The sequence below is a fragment of the Benincasa hispida genome, chromosome 3 (genome assembly GCF_009727055.1).
Source record: "Benincasa hispida cultivar B227 chromosome 3, ASM972705v1, whole genome shotgun sequence".
NCBI lineage: Eukaryota > Viridiplantae > Streptophyta > Magnoliopsida > Cucurbitales > Cucurbitaceae > Benincasa > Benincasa hispida.
The window spans coordinates 53470924-53487032 of record NC_052351.1 but is presented as its reverse complement, the minus strand read 5'-3'; the positions used below and the strand labels follow the sequence as shown (position 1 = coordinate 53487032).

The 16109-nt window shown below is 35.2% G+C and overlaps 1 protein-coding gene across 2 annotated transcripts; it reads right to left on the bottom strand.

Moving 5' to 3' along the window:
- Positions 1 to 9221: 9221 nt before the first annotated feature.
- On the bottom strand, positions 9222 to 15365 carry LOC120073010 (cellulose synthase A catalytic subunit 3 [UDP-forming]-like). Of its 2 annotated transcripts, none has more exons than XM_039025561.1 (14): positions 15013 to 15365; positions 14712 to 14907; positions 14421 to 14587; positions 14250 to 14319; positions 13902 to 14103; positions 13259 to 13525; positions 12823 to 13168; positions 12580 to 12717; positions 12346 to 12471; positions 12051 to 12263; positions 11650 to 11914; positions 10958 to 11160; positions 10437 to 10787; positions 9222 to 10298 (listed from the first exon to the last, which is right to left on the bottom strand). In XM_039025561.1, exons 1-14 carry the CDS (start codon positions 15016 to 15018, stop codon positions 9714 to 9716), a joined length of 3135 nt encoding a protein of 1044 aa, XP_038881489.1. In that variant the 5' UTR covers positions 15019 to 15365; the 3' UTR covers positions 9222 to 9713. The 2 variants fall into 2 exon arrangements, with proteins under 2 accessions (XP_038881489.1, XP_038881488.1); XM_039025560.1 differs by having other exon boundaries at positions 14995 to 15364.
- Between the last annotated feature and the right edge of the window lie 744 nt (positions 15366 to 16109).

Here is a 16109-nt window from a genome sequence, read left to right as displayed (position 1 = left end):
TTTTGGTATTTCTCCAATTAGATATCCAAACTTATGACGTCCCTCAAGGACCATTCTTACGAATTGGGACCAGGAAAAGTAATTCTCAACGTTAAGTTTCTCACTAATAGACATCCCTGCATAATTCCCCACATAAACATAATATTTGCTACAGGTAAATTAGAGTAAGCATTTACCGGTGTTTCTGAGCATAAAGAGAAGTCTGAATGTGGATGAAAACCAGTTGTAGGATTTGTCGTGGATCTAAGGGTCGATATTTGTTGCTGTAAGTTTTCCAACTGCTGTTCAAAACCAACGGTTCTGCCAGAATTTTCCATAGGTTAGTTTTGCCCATAGATCCCTGGAAAGGTAGCTTCATTTTGGCTCGAGAACGTACCAAATGACGAGCTTAGAACAGGCTGACTGTACTGGCTCGGTTGGACCAGATTTGGCTGAACCCGGTTCGATTGAACAGGGTTTGGTTGAACTAGTTGGTTCGGCTGGACCAGCTGGGAAGAGTGGGTCATCCACGATCGGTCTGGAATGTATGCTAGGGTCAGCGATTGACCTGAAAACGGAGGCTGGAAATCAGCTGAAGATCTCCAATCCGTGCAGTACTGTTGGGCTGTGCAAAACCTCCCGAGGCTGGTGATTTTCCGTGCATCGGTGGGTTTTGAGGCAAAAAACAGCGGAAATCAGATGGGTCGCGATCGATCGAAGCTTGTTTCGATCTTTTGGTCTGGTTGAAGCTGTATTGATGAGATCTGTTGGTCTGTGCGTCATGGATGGGCTCGAGACTAGTTGCTGACCAGGTCTGGGAGCTCCGATGGTCGGATCGGCAAAGGAAGTCCACTGGGTACAGATATGAGGATCGGGTCGGGTCTGGCTGGAGACTGAATCAGACATGGATTTGAGGAGTTGAAGTAAAGCAGCGTGAAAATAATCCTCAATGACTTCTCTTATGGCTGCAACAACTTCAGTGTTCATGGATCCCTTCGTTCCAGTGGAGGTTTCTGTTGGAGTCTCTGATTTGTTCTCATTAATGATGGCCAGGGCTTGGTTGCCATGCTCTGATACCATATTGAAAAAGAAGAGAATAACAGAAACACGGATTTACGTGAAAACCCTAGATCAGGGAGAAAAACCACGATAAGAGAATTTTTATTCTTTTAATTTGCTGATACACAGTACTCAATACAGGACAGGTATAAATAACCAAACAGAGAGAAACCCTAGACAGTAGACACTGAGTAAAAGACTAAAACACCCTTAGGGCTAAAACACCATTTCAACAATTTTAACTAATAGGACCTAAAAGGTAGCCGAAAGACCAAAACTGTGTCATGTGCCACTTAAGGCCTTTTCCATATCATGTGCTTTTTCTTAACATGTGCCTTTTCAGGACATCTTTTTCGTGTCATGTACAATCCAGAATCTATGCATATTATGTGTCTTTCAGGTTAATCGTGACATGTGCCTTTTCAGGCGAGTGTGTGACAAGCAAATGTATCATGTGTCTGGATTGTGGGTTGTATCATGTACCTTTCCAGGAAAGTCATGTCATGTGTCTTTCCGAGCAAATTGTGTCATATGCGTGGAAGGCGAGTCATGTCGTAGTTTACCATGTTTAAAAGTTTCATGTAACATGCACATGCAAGTCCCACATAAAATTCACATGTAATCACATAATATCATGGTTCATGCAAAACTTGTGTACATGCTTATCAATCAAAATTTATATAGTCAATCATATAAAAAAAATCATGCTCTAATCATCATACATAACAAACATTATCCATCAATTTTCCTGGCACGAGGATATTTTGGTAGTAAAGCTACTTACCTCGAATTCAAGCCCAACTAACAAAAAAAAAAAAAAGTTATTTTCTTCTTGAAATAGAATAATCTTAGGTCAAACCCCTAAAAGTTTAAGCTTAATTTGAAATCACTCTCAAACTCTACAAACAATTTCCAACTAAACACCAACCAAACTTATCATAGTTATTTAGAGACTAAATCAGAACACAAATCTCATTCTCCTCCAAAGAATTTATCCAAGTCAAAACTTGATCCATGATCGAATCTCAACTCTTCTCAATAATTTGCACCCAAGTACAATCCAATTATTAAGGGTCTAACCAAAATTTCAGCAACCACAACCAAGCGACAAAAGGGTTACAAAGCCCCAAACTAATTAAAAATTTTGTTAAAAACCACCTCAACTCTACTGGTCAGCATGCTAACAGCCTCCAAAACTGAACCGAAGGCCTAAATATTTCGGGTAAATACACATTAGGCTGAAAAACTTAATAGGAATTAATGAAGGTAACTTACAGAAATATAAGTTACTGTTCTCTCAAAGTTGAAATACTTAGAGTTAAAATGATGTAAACACATTCATAATAAAGGAAAAAAGCATGCAATTGCATATATGTGATAAACTCATGCGAACGTATCATTTAAGTAGAAATTGCATCGCTAACGCATTTTAATGCAGGAATGAGGAGAATTTACTAAGTGTTTGCAGACAAAGCCAATGCAAGGAGCATGCGTCTAGCTAATTCGACGCATGGTAGATACATTTGGCTAGTGCAATTAACTTTAAATCACAACTTGCAAGCATGGACAACTGACAAGCGACGTTTGAACGAGGTAAAATTGCAGACGGCTAACTCAAGATATGGAATTTAATGCAGTCAAATTACCAAGTGGTTGAGCTAATTGCCTATATCGGGAGAAGTTGCCTAAAGAAGAAACTGTTAGACACTTAGAAATCTTAGAGCTAAAAAATATGTAAATTCTTCATCTCTGTCGATTGCAAGAAAGAAAAAAGAGGAACAATTGCCATTTTACCGTTGGTAACGAAGTGCCGCTGGAGAAAAGCTTGGGAGAGACATCTCTTTCATCCCTTCAACGTAGTTGTCAACATCAAGCACAAAAACGAGCCAAAGGAAACAAGAGATTGAATCCTGCGGCTTGACTCTTCTCCCTTACTTAGCATTTTTATTCATTGTCTTACTTGATTGAACTGAGATTCTATATAACAAAACATATTTCTTTAATTCAATCTCCATTTCAACCATTTCCACATTTCCATCTGTTGAATTACTAAGTTGTTAGTGTGTGTGAAGTTTACTTGCTTAATGTTTGCATAAAGTATATTGCTTGAATCCATCTAATCAATCGATTGAACTAAAAGCACTTAGTTACTCAAGAGAGTAAGTATTTGTGGAACTCATCAAGCTAGGGCGTTGAGTAATTTTAGAGATAAAATTATTCATGTCATATTTCTGTTCATTTTGAGTAACGCATGCATCTTAGAGATAAGATAAATGTGGCATTTACATCGAGAGGTGTTGAGCATAAACAAGAGAACATACTCTAGACGCATCGCGCACATACACTTATACTCTAACAAGCATCTTTACCACCTCCATCTCATTTTCACCGTGCCTACTTAGACTTGTTATAACTAAGAAATCAACATATATCATCTAATGCTTGATCCATTCATCCATGTATTCTCTTCCCCTTTATTTGAACTCCTATTTCCTCTTGCAAGCATGCTTAGTTAGTTTAATGTACATAACCAACACATACATTTAATTAGTAAATCCCTATAAACAGATCACAGTAGACCGTCTTGTGTTAGTCTATACTAGATTCCCTACATGCAACTCTAGGCTTACCAGGACAAAGTAGATTTATACTTGTATCTAGATTAAGAAAACTTATATGCAACTAACAAAGTGTTCTTAAACATTGGTTTATCATCTGTCTAACGCATACCATTATCTTCCCACCAAGAAATAGATCATTCATTTTTCCACGATGATCTTCACAAACACACACCAATAATGAACTTCAACTAAAACTCACGAAACTTACACAAGACCACCAAAACAGCGAGAATATCGCACGACTAAGGTGGCAGCAGCGCCTGACTTGTGTGCAGTAGACGATTGACAGCAACGCCTGACCGAAGTCGACGGACGACATCCACTTGCAGTGGCCAATGACTGACGTGCGGGTTGAGAATGGAAGAAAACGTGGAGAGAAAGATTGACGAAAAACTACCCGCAACGGAAACGACATACGACGGCGCTTCAGTCTGTGGTGTGGGCGGACTTCGGCATGTGTGCGACTGTCGGAGTTGTCGAGACGGTCGCTGGCGCTGAAGTTCGTGATAGGGAGGCGGTGATTATAGCAGGAACAAAGAAGACGAGGGGGGACGCTTCACGCGTGAGTTAGGACTAAGTGAAAATTTTCTTTTCTTGTTTTTTTTTTTAATTCCAATATATTTATACACATAATGTTTAAATCCTTAACCTTTTTCTTTTCAAATTCTAAATATTTTCACAAAAAACCAAATTCCAAATCTTTTTTGAAAATTATTATTAAAAAAAAAATCCAAATCTCTTATTTAATAAATTCTTCTTCCCCCGTTATATCAATTTTGGCTCCGAGAACCAAAATTAGTGGGGATTAAAATCCTACCATTCAAGATAATTAATTCCAATTTTACCTAAAACTCGGAAGGTTACAATATAAAATTTCATAAACTAAAATGGTAATTTTTCCATTAATATTTTTTTAAAAAAATTAAGTTACAAGTTTAGACCCTATACTTTCACCTCTACGTCAAATAGTTCTCTAAACTTTAAAAAAGTACACAATATATTTATGAACTTTCAATTTTGTATATAATAGACCATCATGATACCTTCAACATTTTTTAAATTATCCAATTTAGATATTACACTTTCGGTTTTATGTTTATATAAATTTGTGGATTATAAAAAAAATGTCGAGTATGTAAAAATATAAAATTAAAAGTTTAGTGACTTATTTAGACAGAAAATAAAATTTATAAGAACTTTAAAATTTAAAAGCTTAGGTTAAAAAACACCCGTAGTCTCAAATTGTAGGGCATGTTTGAAATGACTAGAGGAAAAAAAAGTGTTTTTATTTTTATTTTAACTCTTTTGATAAAAAAAAAAAGTTTAAAATACACCTTGAAAGCGTTTTAAAAACTATTTTGAGTAGTTGTCAAAAACTTCAATTTTTTTTTGTCAAAATGACTTATTTTCAAAATTAAACCAAACGCACCCATGATTAGTTTTTGTACAGTCATTTTTATTTTCAAAATGACTAAGTAATGATTTAGTCCTTATACTTTCAAATTTGTAACAATTTAGTCTTAGAATTTTAATAAGGAACAATCTAGTCTCTATACTTTGTAATAATTTAACCTTTTGGACGTTATAACTTATTATTTATAGTTTATAGAGAAAAAAATATCCTAGATCACTTTATTCATCTAAATGTATATAAAAAAAATAGGTTTAAATCTTATTTTAGTCCTTGAAGTTTGAATCTTATTCTATTTTGGTTTCTAAACTTTAAAAAATGTCTATTCTATTCCTTAAAATTTTAAAAATTACTTATTTTAGTCCTCGCTAATAAAATTATATTGACTCTTAAACAAAATAGTGAAATGACAAGGTTGCCAAGTAAGTTAGTCGCGTTAAAAAAAATCTAAAGTTTCAATTTTGACTTAGTAATAAAAAAAATTTTATACGAGATCTCAAAAGTCTTTTGGGTTTAAGATTTTGGTTGTTGACACATTGATCATTGACATTTTACTTTACTTTCATCTTGCTCAACCTATGTTAGATGCAATTTAATTCTTAAACAAAATTTATCCATCAAAGTTAACATAATCTTAACCAGAGGAACCAAAATAAACAATTTTTTTTTCAAGTTTAGGGACTAAAATAGACGTTTCTAAAAGTTTAGGGTCAAAAGAATATTTAAGCCAAAAATTCGTTAAATCCTAAAAAAAAAAAAAAAAAAAAAAAGAGGAAGAAGAAGAAGGATAAAGACTAAATTTTTACAAATTTAAAAATAATAGATTAAATCATTACCAAGTTTTAATCAGAAAATGCAAAAAGTTACCCAACACGTTTAAAGTTGGATGCGGGGCATTTGATAGCCCAACCATTACCTCTATGCTCTGTTCTTTCTTTCTTTCTGTGTGTGTATATATATATATATATCCGTTGCAGAGAAGGAAAGCCAAAAAAAAAAAAAAAAATCAGAGTTAAATGTGGGCAACGCCACCAAATCCAATAAAGCTCGACGGTCAAATGCAGCGGCTGCCGGACCCACCACCGGAGCCATCCCACTCCTGTCTCTTATACACATCTAGATGTGTATAAGAGACAGATCCCACTCCACTCGTCACTCCATCGAGATGCTGGTGGTGCTGCTGGCGGTGATCACCATTTTGGGGTTCGTCGCTCGGATCTTCGCTCGTCTCTGCGGCGGAGGAACCGACATTGAAGGTTGGATTGAAAGAAGGTGCAAGAGCTGCATTGACGGCGGCGGCCTCCCTGCTCCGCCACCGGAAGTGGCGGTGGAGATTAAGTGAGATTCAGGTGGGTATAGTAGTAATTTCCAGGAAATTAATGACTCTTAGAGAAATTTTAAATTTGCTCATTGTTTTGTAATGTAGCTGAAGAATCTCAATTGTATTTCCTTCTAATATTTTTCCTCGGAAACTTACTCTCTTTTTTGGGGGTTAATGTTATTTAATTATAAAATTTGGGCTTTTTTTTGGAAAAAAAAAATTAGTCATTGAACTATCAACTTTGTTCTATTTTGATCTCTAAACTAAAAATTTATTTCTAGTTTTCTTCCTTCTTTTTAGATGAAAAAACCAAGAAAGGTGAAAGTGAAGATGCTAAGATTGAAATAGACACGTTTTAAAGTTTAGGGATTAAAAAAAACTTTTTAAAAGTCCAGTGATCAAAATATAATCCAATTCATAATTGAACAACCAAAATGAGATTTAAATCTTTTTTTTAAAAAAAATATAAATGCATTAATCAAAACAAACACCACCAACAAACCCGAAACCATCAACTCACTTCCAGAATAAGATAATGGGAAGAACAAAAACTAGTTCGGAATGTTTATTAATTAATCTAAAATAACTACGAAGTAAAATTTTTAATTTTAATTGCAATAGTGATGAAAAATAATGAAATTTAATCAATTATAATTCTTTTAAACCAACTAATATACATTAATACTAAAGATAAATAGTGAGTATTTAGTGAAAAATCAAAGTTAAAAGTGTTAATTTCGAAATTTAGGGGCAAACTTGAAACAACACTCAAATCTTTTAAGTGTAAAATTGTAACATTTTGAAATTTATTAACTAAATTGAAATCAAACTCAAAATTTAAGTACTATTTCGAAATTTAGAAACCAAATAGAAACTAGACTCAAAGTCTAGAGACCAAAATTTTTTTTTTTTTTTTTTTTTAATTATTGAAATAGTATATAGTTATAAAAAAAAAAAAAAAAAAAAAAAAAAAAAAAAGGTTTTTGCAGTGAGGGGTCCCAATCTCTTAAATATTGTCACTTAATTTATTCCTTTTGACAAGATATAATTATTTCAAAGTCTTGTTGGTTTATGCTACAAAGGTACAATACAAATGATGCACTGATTCATCATCATTCATGTACAATTAAACCCAACCAAAAGAATAAACTACAATCCCATCAAGTCTCAATTGGGTATCTTCATTGGTGACTGTATTTACTTTTTTGGGTCAAAGTTCAATCCTCCATTTTTCTAATTGTTGTCTAATAAATCCTTAAACATTCAATTTTGTGTTTAATAGGTTCATGAACTTTAAAACGTGTCGATTACGTCTTAAAAACTTTCAATTTTGTATCATTGGTCTTTGGCTTATTCAATACATTTCAAGATTCACATACCTATTAGATACAAGATTAAAAGTTTACAGTCAAATTACATATAAAAATCAATTTTAAATCTAATAGATCAAAATAATAGTAGGGACCCACAAATTTGAAAGTTGTAGAGATCCATTAACGCGAGACATATTAGAAACCTTCTTGATATAGACATAAAAGTCTAGAAACTAAATTAGTTTACATCTTGAATATGGTTCTTTTAAGTTAGAAATTCTTTTTTTAGTATCTCAACTTTTATGTTTCGTTTTGGTGGTCTCCTTCATTTTGATCCATACTTTTTTTTAGTACAATAATTGGGGTATGGAGATTTGAACATCTAACTTTAGAGGAATGAGTACATTCTAATTAACCGTCTAATCTGTTTGGTAAAACAACTTATTTATTAATCTATCGAGAATCACTTTTAAATTGTTCTAATGTGCAAAAGTTATTTGATGGAGTTTTTAGATTTTAGCTTTTCTAAAAATTTGGTATCTTCCCTTACCTATCTCTAATTTTCATTTCATTAATTTATTTTTTCACATTTATTCCAAATTTCAATTAGTTCAAATTCTTATGATAATTATTTTTTTACAAAAAAATATTTCATAAATTTTTTTTAATTAAACAAAAATGGTTGCAATTCAAATCATATATATTTTCAAATAATTATATAATTAAATTACACTAATTTAAAAAAATATTTCATAAAATTTTTTTAATTAAATAAAAATTGTCGCAATTCAAATCATATATATTTTCAAATAATTATATGACTAAATTCCACTAATTTAGTATTAATTTACCAAACACCTTAACTAGTTTTTTCTAATTAAAGTTTACTAGTTGATTTTTCTACAAGCACAACTATCGACAATTATTTTAAAAGCTACAATAATTCCAAAATCTTCATTTTGATCAACTTTTTTTAGTACAACAATTGGGGTATTGAGATGTGAACATCTAACTTCAAAGTAAGGAGTACATTCTAATTTTAGCAAAGCTATCTTTAATTTGCTTTCTTTACATATATTGTCTTTATAATAATAAGTAAAATTACAAATTTAATCCATATAATTCGAAGAAAATTAGAATTTAATCACTATGATTTGATAAAATATTAAAGATAATCCCTACGTTAGGGACTATTTATGAGAGATTTATCAAACTAACATGGACTAATGAGATTTTATCAAACCATAAAAACTAAATTCTAATTTTTAAAATCGTATGGACTAGACCGTACGACCAAATATTTTTTTTTTAATATACCTTGTGTTGGAACCAATTTATAGGCATCTTTGAGAGATGGTATCAAGATAAATGGTGGGATCCTACAATATTCAAGCATTTAAAAAACATTTTAAAGTATTATTAAACCAAAGAATCCTCTTTTGAATTTTGAATTTGAGAATTCCCACAAAAAAAGGATCTTCTCTATTTACAAGTCTCCAATAATGGCCTCTGTAAAGTGATTCAGCAACCAAATTCAAACTATCTTTTCACTTTGTGAGACTTTTGAACTTTTTTTTCACTTTCTTCTGCTTTAAAACACTCCACTAACATTTCTTACAAGATAAAGCTTGCAAAAATAGACAGGAAAGACTTAAATAATGAACCAACATCATAGTTTATACTCAATACATGAGAAGGAAGAATAACAAGTATCATGTGTGATCAGTTTTTATTTGTACATAGAGAGGGGAAAAAATTTGAAGAGATCAAGATCATCGTCAACTTCTGAAATCAATCTCTTTCATAACTTTCAAACTCTGAAACACAGCACCAAATAAATTAAATTAAATACCGTCGTCGATAGATAAGCTAGGTTTGTACCTGCATTAGCTTCGAGATACCAGTTCAGGGACGAAAGCAGAAGATAAGTAGCATCATATGGATTAAGTTTCCGTTTGAGACTGTATAGTTTCCTTTCTTCATCTTATCTTGTATAAAATAAACTCCCTTTAGCAGTTGATTCCACACTGTTCGACATCAGGACCAGTTACCCGAGTTGTGAAGGGATCGATTCGAACCCATAAAAGGGAGAAGATTGAAGCAAGGAGGATAGACCATACAACCACGATCGTGGGAGTTCGGTTTTGGCGACCCATCAGACCCTTAAGGAAGGGATACAGATGAATAATCACCCAGAAAGCGAAGAACAGTTTGCCGAAAAGGGGTCCCCAAGATTGATAACCACTGTTGATGGCATAAGAAATTCCAGCAACAACTCCAACGATGTTGATAATTAGGAGAGTAGTTGGGGGAATGAGAAGAGTGGTCCACTTGAACATGTAGAGCTCAGCAAAATCTCCATCTTCATCGGATGCTTTTGAAGTAACCGTGAAATTAGTATCAATTCCAGCAAGAACTTTAAGAAGACCTTGGAAGACAGCAAAAAGATGGGCCGAAACACCTCCAATAACCCAGAACTGCTCGTTTCTCCACCATTCATCGATTCCGACACCACTCCATCTCATTTCCAGAATACCAGTAGCAAAGATGGAAAGAAAGAGAGAAATGAACCAGATGCTAGCAAGATTGCTGATCTGTAATAGAAGAACAAACAACAAAGAATATATTGATTTAGTGATACTTGAGCAAAAGGACAGTATGTTTGTAGCACAATTTTTATAAACTAAATGCATCTTTAACATAGAAATCACAAAAAATGCAATCCTTCTTACCTGAGGAATAATGAACTTTCCGGTGAGCAGACATATTGCAGGTAAGGTACAATAGGCAAGAAGAGGAATGGATGTTATTGGATAAATGGTGGTGTTAACATAAGCAAATCTCTCGAGCCATTTCAACCGTCCACCATAACCGTACCACATAGGACAATGCCGACTGAAAAGAATTTCAACCGAACCTAACGCCCACCGAAGCACTTGGTTAAGACGATCGGAAAGATTAATGGGAGCAGATCCTTTAAATGCAGGACGGTCCGGGATGCAATAGATTGATCTCCAACCACGGGCATGCATCTTGAACCCTGTCAAAATATCTTCTGTGACGGAACCATAGATCCATCCAATCTGCACCACCAAATGTTAACACATCCCTTAGTAACTGAAAACTTCATAAAAAAAATTACGTTCATAAACAATAGAAAATTATTAGGTTTATGGTACAGATACTTTCTTGTATCAAAGTAAATAGAAAATCCAACATAAATCAATGGCCTTAGGCGGAGATAGATTCATACTTCACTTCCCCAGTCTGTTTTATCCTCGTATCCACAACTGATGACATGAATTGCTTCTTTAAGGAGAGACTCTGGAGTGGCAGACTGCGGCACGCCACCATTTTCCATTAGTGTGGAAGCAACAAATACAGCTGATTGACCAAACCTCTTCTCCAGGCTCATTTGTGACATTAGAAGCGATTTCTCGTCATCAAACCCAGCACCTACATTGGATGATGTATGGAAATTAATACCCCATTTCAAGATGCAAACTAAAATGTTAGGCTACAACTACACTATCTGCAAGGAAGCAATTGGACTCCAATAATTTCTTGAAGATAATGCTTCACGTAATCCCGAATCCCCCAAAGGTGATATTTGAAATCATTTTTACCACTCTGAATATGTGAAATTTGAAATCTCTATAGGGCCTCAAAAGATCTTAAATCTAGTAAAAACTACGGCCTGCTAAATGTTAAGCTTGCGTAAAGACATCAAGACGAATACCAAAAACTTAGAATTGAAGAAAGATAAATAGTTCTCATTAAAAATACATTTCAAAACTGGACTTACCTGGAGAAAGGAGCAATTTTGTTTTATAGTAGCAAATTGAGTTAAAAATCTCATAGAAAGGGAAACAGATGCTAACAACTATGCACGTAGATAGAGTAAGTCTGGAAAATACTGCTAAAGCAAATTAATGAAAACTTTACCTTCAACTCCTTCCTCAATATCTTCGAGGTTGAATATTGGCACGGTGGGATCAACATTTTTACTAGTTTGCTTCTTATCAGAATCCTTTCTTTTCGATTTAGAACTTTTCTTTTTCGATTTCCCAAAGCAACTGGAGAATACCCCTGGTTTTTTATGCTTGGGCTTGAGAGGGGGTTCATAGCCGTACAATGCAGTTCGATTGAAGACACATCCCGTCCCCACATAAACCGGACCTTGTATACCATCCAAACCTCGAAGATTGATCTATAGGCCAAATAAAATTTTAATAAATTAAATAGAGGCAACCAGGACATAGTGAAAGAAAATGTACTCGATAAAATACATACATTCCGAACTGCCACTGAAGATAATCAAGACAAAAACAGCTAAAAAAACTTACATCAAAGAAAACAGTGTTTCGGTTGGCATATCGATCATTTCTATCAATTCCATCAAACCTCTGAGGAAACTGAACATAGCAAACTGATTTACCAAGATTGGGATCCATCATAAAACACATAGCTTCCCGCAACGCTTTACTGTTGTTTATGTAGTGATCACAATCAAGATTTAACAAGAAGGGACCGTTGGTAAGAACAGCAGATACACGAACCTGCACAAAGGTATTTGATCATTCAAAAAAAAATATAGAAGTCAAGAGAAGGTTGAGAGATTTTCCAAAGCCATCTACTCACAAGTGCATTCATAGCACCAGCCTTTTTGTGATGTTGGAAACCAGGACGCTTCTCACGAGAAACATAAACTAAACGTGGAAGCTCGTTACCATCAGTATCAAGTCCTCCACTGTGCCCCAAGAAGACCTGCAAATTTGTAAAGAAACAGCAAAAGGAGACCATAAGATTTGAAGCAACAATGAAGAACACGGGCACTGAGACAGCAGATTTAATTCCAAATCCTGACGTACAGACCTGTATCATTCCTGGATGATCTCTCGTGTTATTTCCAGGCCATGGCGTGCCATCTTGCATGACCCACCCTTCATCTGGGACTTTTTGTGCCTTAGCAACAAGCCCATTGATACGAATTTTAAACTCCTCGTATTCTCTCTGTAACACAGAAGCACAGTCAGTCAACCATGGAGATGATAAAGGAACTTTACTGTAATGTAGCCATTGAAAAGAAAATGATACAGAAGAAACCAGAGTTGCTACCTTCATTGCTCTCCGTTCCTTCACAAATGATGGTTGAACCTTGTCCTTTAAGTAATCAATTTTCTGAGCAAAATACCACTCCGGTGCTCGGGGCTCAATGTTGTACTTCTTGCAGAAAGGAACCCATTTTCTTGCAAATTCTGATGTTTCGGACAAGGCTTCAAATGTTAACATAGCAGCTCCATCATCTGATACGTAGCAAGAAACTTTATCGACTGGATAGTCCACAGAGAGAATTGATAGGACCGTATTGGCTGTGACAAGGGGAGGTTCTTTCAGAGGGTCGACAGTACTGACAAATATGTCGACAGCAGCCAACTGAGATGGCTCTCCTTCACGATCGTATCTGCAAACCATAAATATTTGAGATTAAAAAATTCAAGGTAAGACAAACTTTGAAGTGAAAATTGCTCATAATCAGAGCTAAAAACCCAACCTTAGAGCAAGCCTATCAAGATATGTCTCACGATTGACCGGGAGCCATTTGGGGAACTGATCCAAAATCCAAGATATAGCAAACCAAATCTCACAAATCACTGATATTAACCACAGAGCAAAGGCATTCGGAACTGGATTTGTAATCCGATAGTGTAAGAAGATGCAAAGAATAATAAGCCGTAGAACGATGACCATCCTATAAGGATTAATCCTAGAGGATGGAATAGAAACCTTCCTCGATAAAGGCTGGCGAGCTTCGTCATTTCTGCCAAGCCAACAAATGAGTAACAGTTAGGAAGAAAGTACGAGAAACTAACATTTAGCAGATTATTCGTGTGGAGTGTACAGTATCATGCAAAGGCTGATTAGTTGAATGTCACTAACAGAGATTGATGGTACTTGAATTATAAACATAGTGTCCGTTTGAAAATGATATACAGAACCTATCCTTCTTCAGGTAAAAGAAAATAGAAAACCAGAGCTTTCATGAAAGCAATATGACAGTTCGAAACATAGCTGAAATTAAGTTTTTCTTGTTTAGTTCACAGAATCATTCTACTCTTCCAAAGTGCATTCAACACTAGATATACTACGAGACGCTAGAAAATATATACGAACAAGAGACCAAATGAAGCACTCACAGCAAAGAATCATCGATCATGACATCGGTGCTGGCATCAAAATCAGCACCACCCCTCCCTTCAGAAGGTGCATGACTGACACTCATTGGCGGCACACTCTTGTCTTGCTTCACCTTCCAACTATCTATTCTCTCTTTCCAGGCCACATTGCCAAATCGAGCCGAACCCGAGTCTCTCGATTGATCCATGATTCTATAGTTAGCTGCCAATTATCAAACAAACATTTTAAAAGAACCATCGTGACAACATATATTTTTCTTTCCAGACACATTTCTGAGACATAAAATCACCGAACCCGTTAATTTTATCATACGAGATACCAACTACATGAGATTAATATGAGCTTACCCCGGCTCCCGCTTTCAGGAGATGCCATGGAGAGCCGCTCAGGAGATGCAGCCGACAGTTCTCCAGAAACCTTGAGCACAGAGAATACCAGAAAACCATCAAATTCAATTCCAAATCCAACAAACAGAAACAAAATTGAATCAAACGAAGTAAGCCTCTAGATCAACTTACAGATCGTCCAGTGGTGAGCAAAGGAATGTGATTAAAAGATCCCTCCTTATCATAATTAGTATCCCAGCTAAGCGTGCGCTCTGGCATCTTATGATGCCTTTCTTGAGCCCCTGCCACTCCATTACCATCACCATCTTCCACTACCTCTCCCTTAACTGGAGGACTTCCTAAAATCCAAGAAACAAACCGATCCATCCCATTACTGTCAATGCAATTCCTCATAATTTTCATCGTTCAAGAACTACAAAAGCAAAATAAAACTAAAAACAGTTAATGGGATCGAATCAAAACCTTTATGCCACTTGTATTTGGTCTTGCATTGAGGGCAAGACTGATTCCCATCTTTCCTCTCGTACTCATAACACGGACGGCAGACCGGAAATGCACAAACATCACACGCAACAAACGGCTCGCCGTCGGCCGTCGTGCCGACGGAATCGCTGCAGATCTGACAAACTTGGCCGCACCCAATCTGTTTCGACGGTTTCTGAAGATTGAAACAAAAATCATCAAAAACCCAGTTAGGAAAAGAAGTTAAGAACAAAACTGGGAAATGGGAAAAGGGTTAAATTACCCCAGAATTAGTATCGACCTCCATGGCTGCTGGTCCACTGGAAGATCGTGTTCGATCTTAAGCGAAAGAAGCAGCAGTGAAAGGAACAACTCTGGATTACTTCATGGAAACTCAAACTTCCACATGAAAGAATGGGGATCTGGAGATGTGAGAGGGAAAAGTGAAATGGGGATTCGTGAAAATGGTGTAATGGGTGAAGAAGAAAGCGATGGAAGAAGAAGATGAAAGGAATTTATGGGTCAGAAAAGCCACCGACGCTGAGACAACACAGATCCAATCCAACTTCTCAGTCTTCTTGTTGAATTTCTTTCTTTTTTCTTTTTTTTACTTTTTCTCAGCGAAATTTTCACACCATTTTCACTTATTCTCTTCTCAATCTTTGATATTGATTGGGTTTTTTTTCATACACACTGCTCAGTAGAACTGTAGAAGAAAGGAAGCCATCCAAATGAAATTCTTTTTTTTTTTTTGGATTAACTTAACTGGATAATTTTTACTAAATTCAAATATTTTCTTTTTCCAAAAAATAAACATCCATGTCAATAGAACTGTCAAAGTCTCAGTTTTGGAAATGTGGAAGAAAATATCAATAAAATATATATATATATTTATAAATATTTTTAGAAAAAAAATACAAAAATTTTAACCCTTTATTGTCTATTATTTATACTTTATTTATATTTGTTGGTGTTCGGATCTCATCCGTGTTGGATTATTCTAGGTGTTTGATGGCCTTGACCTCCGGCCTACTTCCTTCTAGTCTAGTTTTGGCAACGATGTGGTGTCGAGGCTACTATACTTTGATGGTTAAGTTAGTACAATTGGCTAATTCAACTAAACACACACCAAAAAAAAAAAAAAAAGATAAATTCTCTCTTTTGGAGATTGTGTACCGTTTCCCTTTGGGGTTGCTGAATTGATCATTTATAAGTCAATCTTCTAACACATGTGTCACGGTTGTGTGTGACAGTATGTGGGTTAGGGACGTTTCCAGTGCTCGATGTTACAAGGTGCCAATTCGGTCTTGGTTCGTTTGTTTTTCTATTGATATTATATTTATAAGCTTGACATATCGGCCCAAACCCCAAGGCACTGACATTTCTGTTTTGGGATGC

What these genes read in the sequence shown, in the direction of transcription:
- LOC120073010 (XM_039025560.1), bottom strand. Translation starts at nt 15,018, where the DNA reads ATGGAGGTCGATACTAATTCTGGG. An exon ending in TATTGAGGAAGGAGTTGAAG is followed by an intron (nt 11,161 to 11,649) that starts GTAAAGTTTTCA and finishes CATCCAATGTAG; the next exon opens with GTGCTGGGTTTGATGACGAG. An exon ending in GAAAGTTCATTATTCCTCAG is followed by an intron (nt 10,299 to 10,436) that starts GTAAGAAGGATT and finishes CTTCTATTACAG; the next exon opens with ATCAGCAATCTTGCTAGCAT.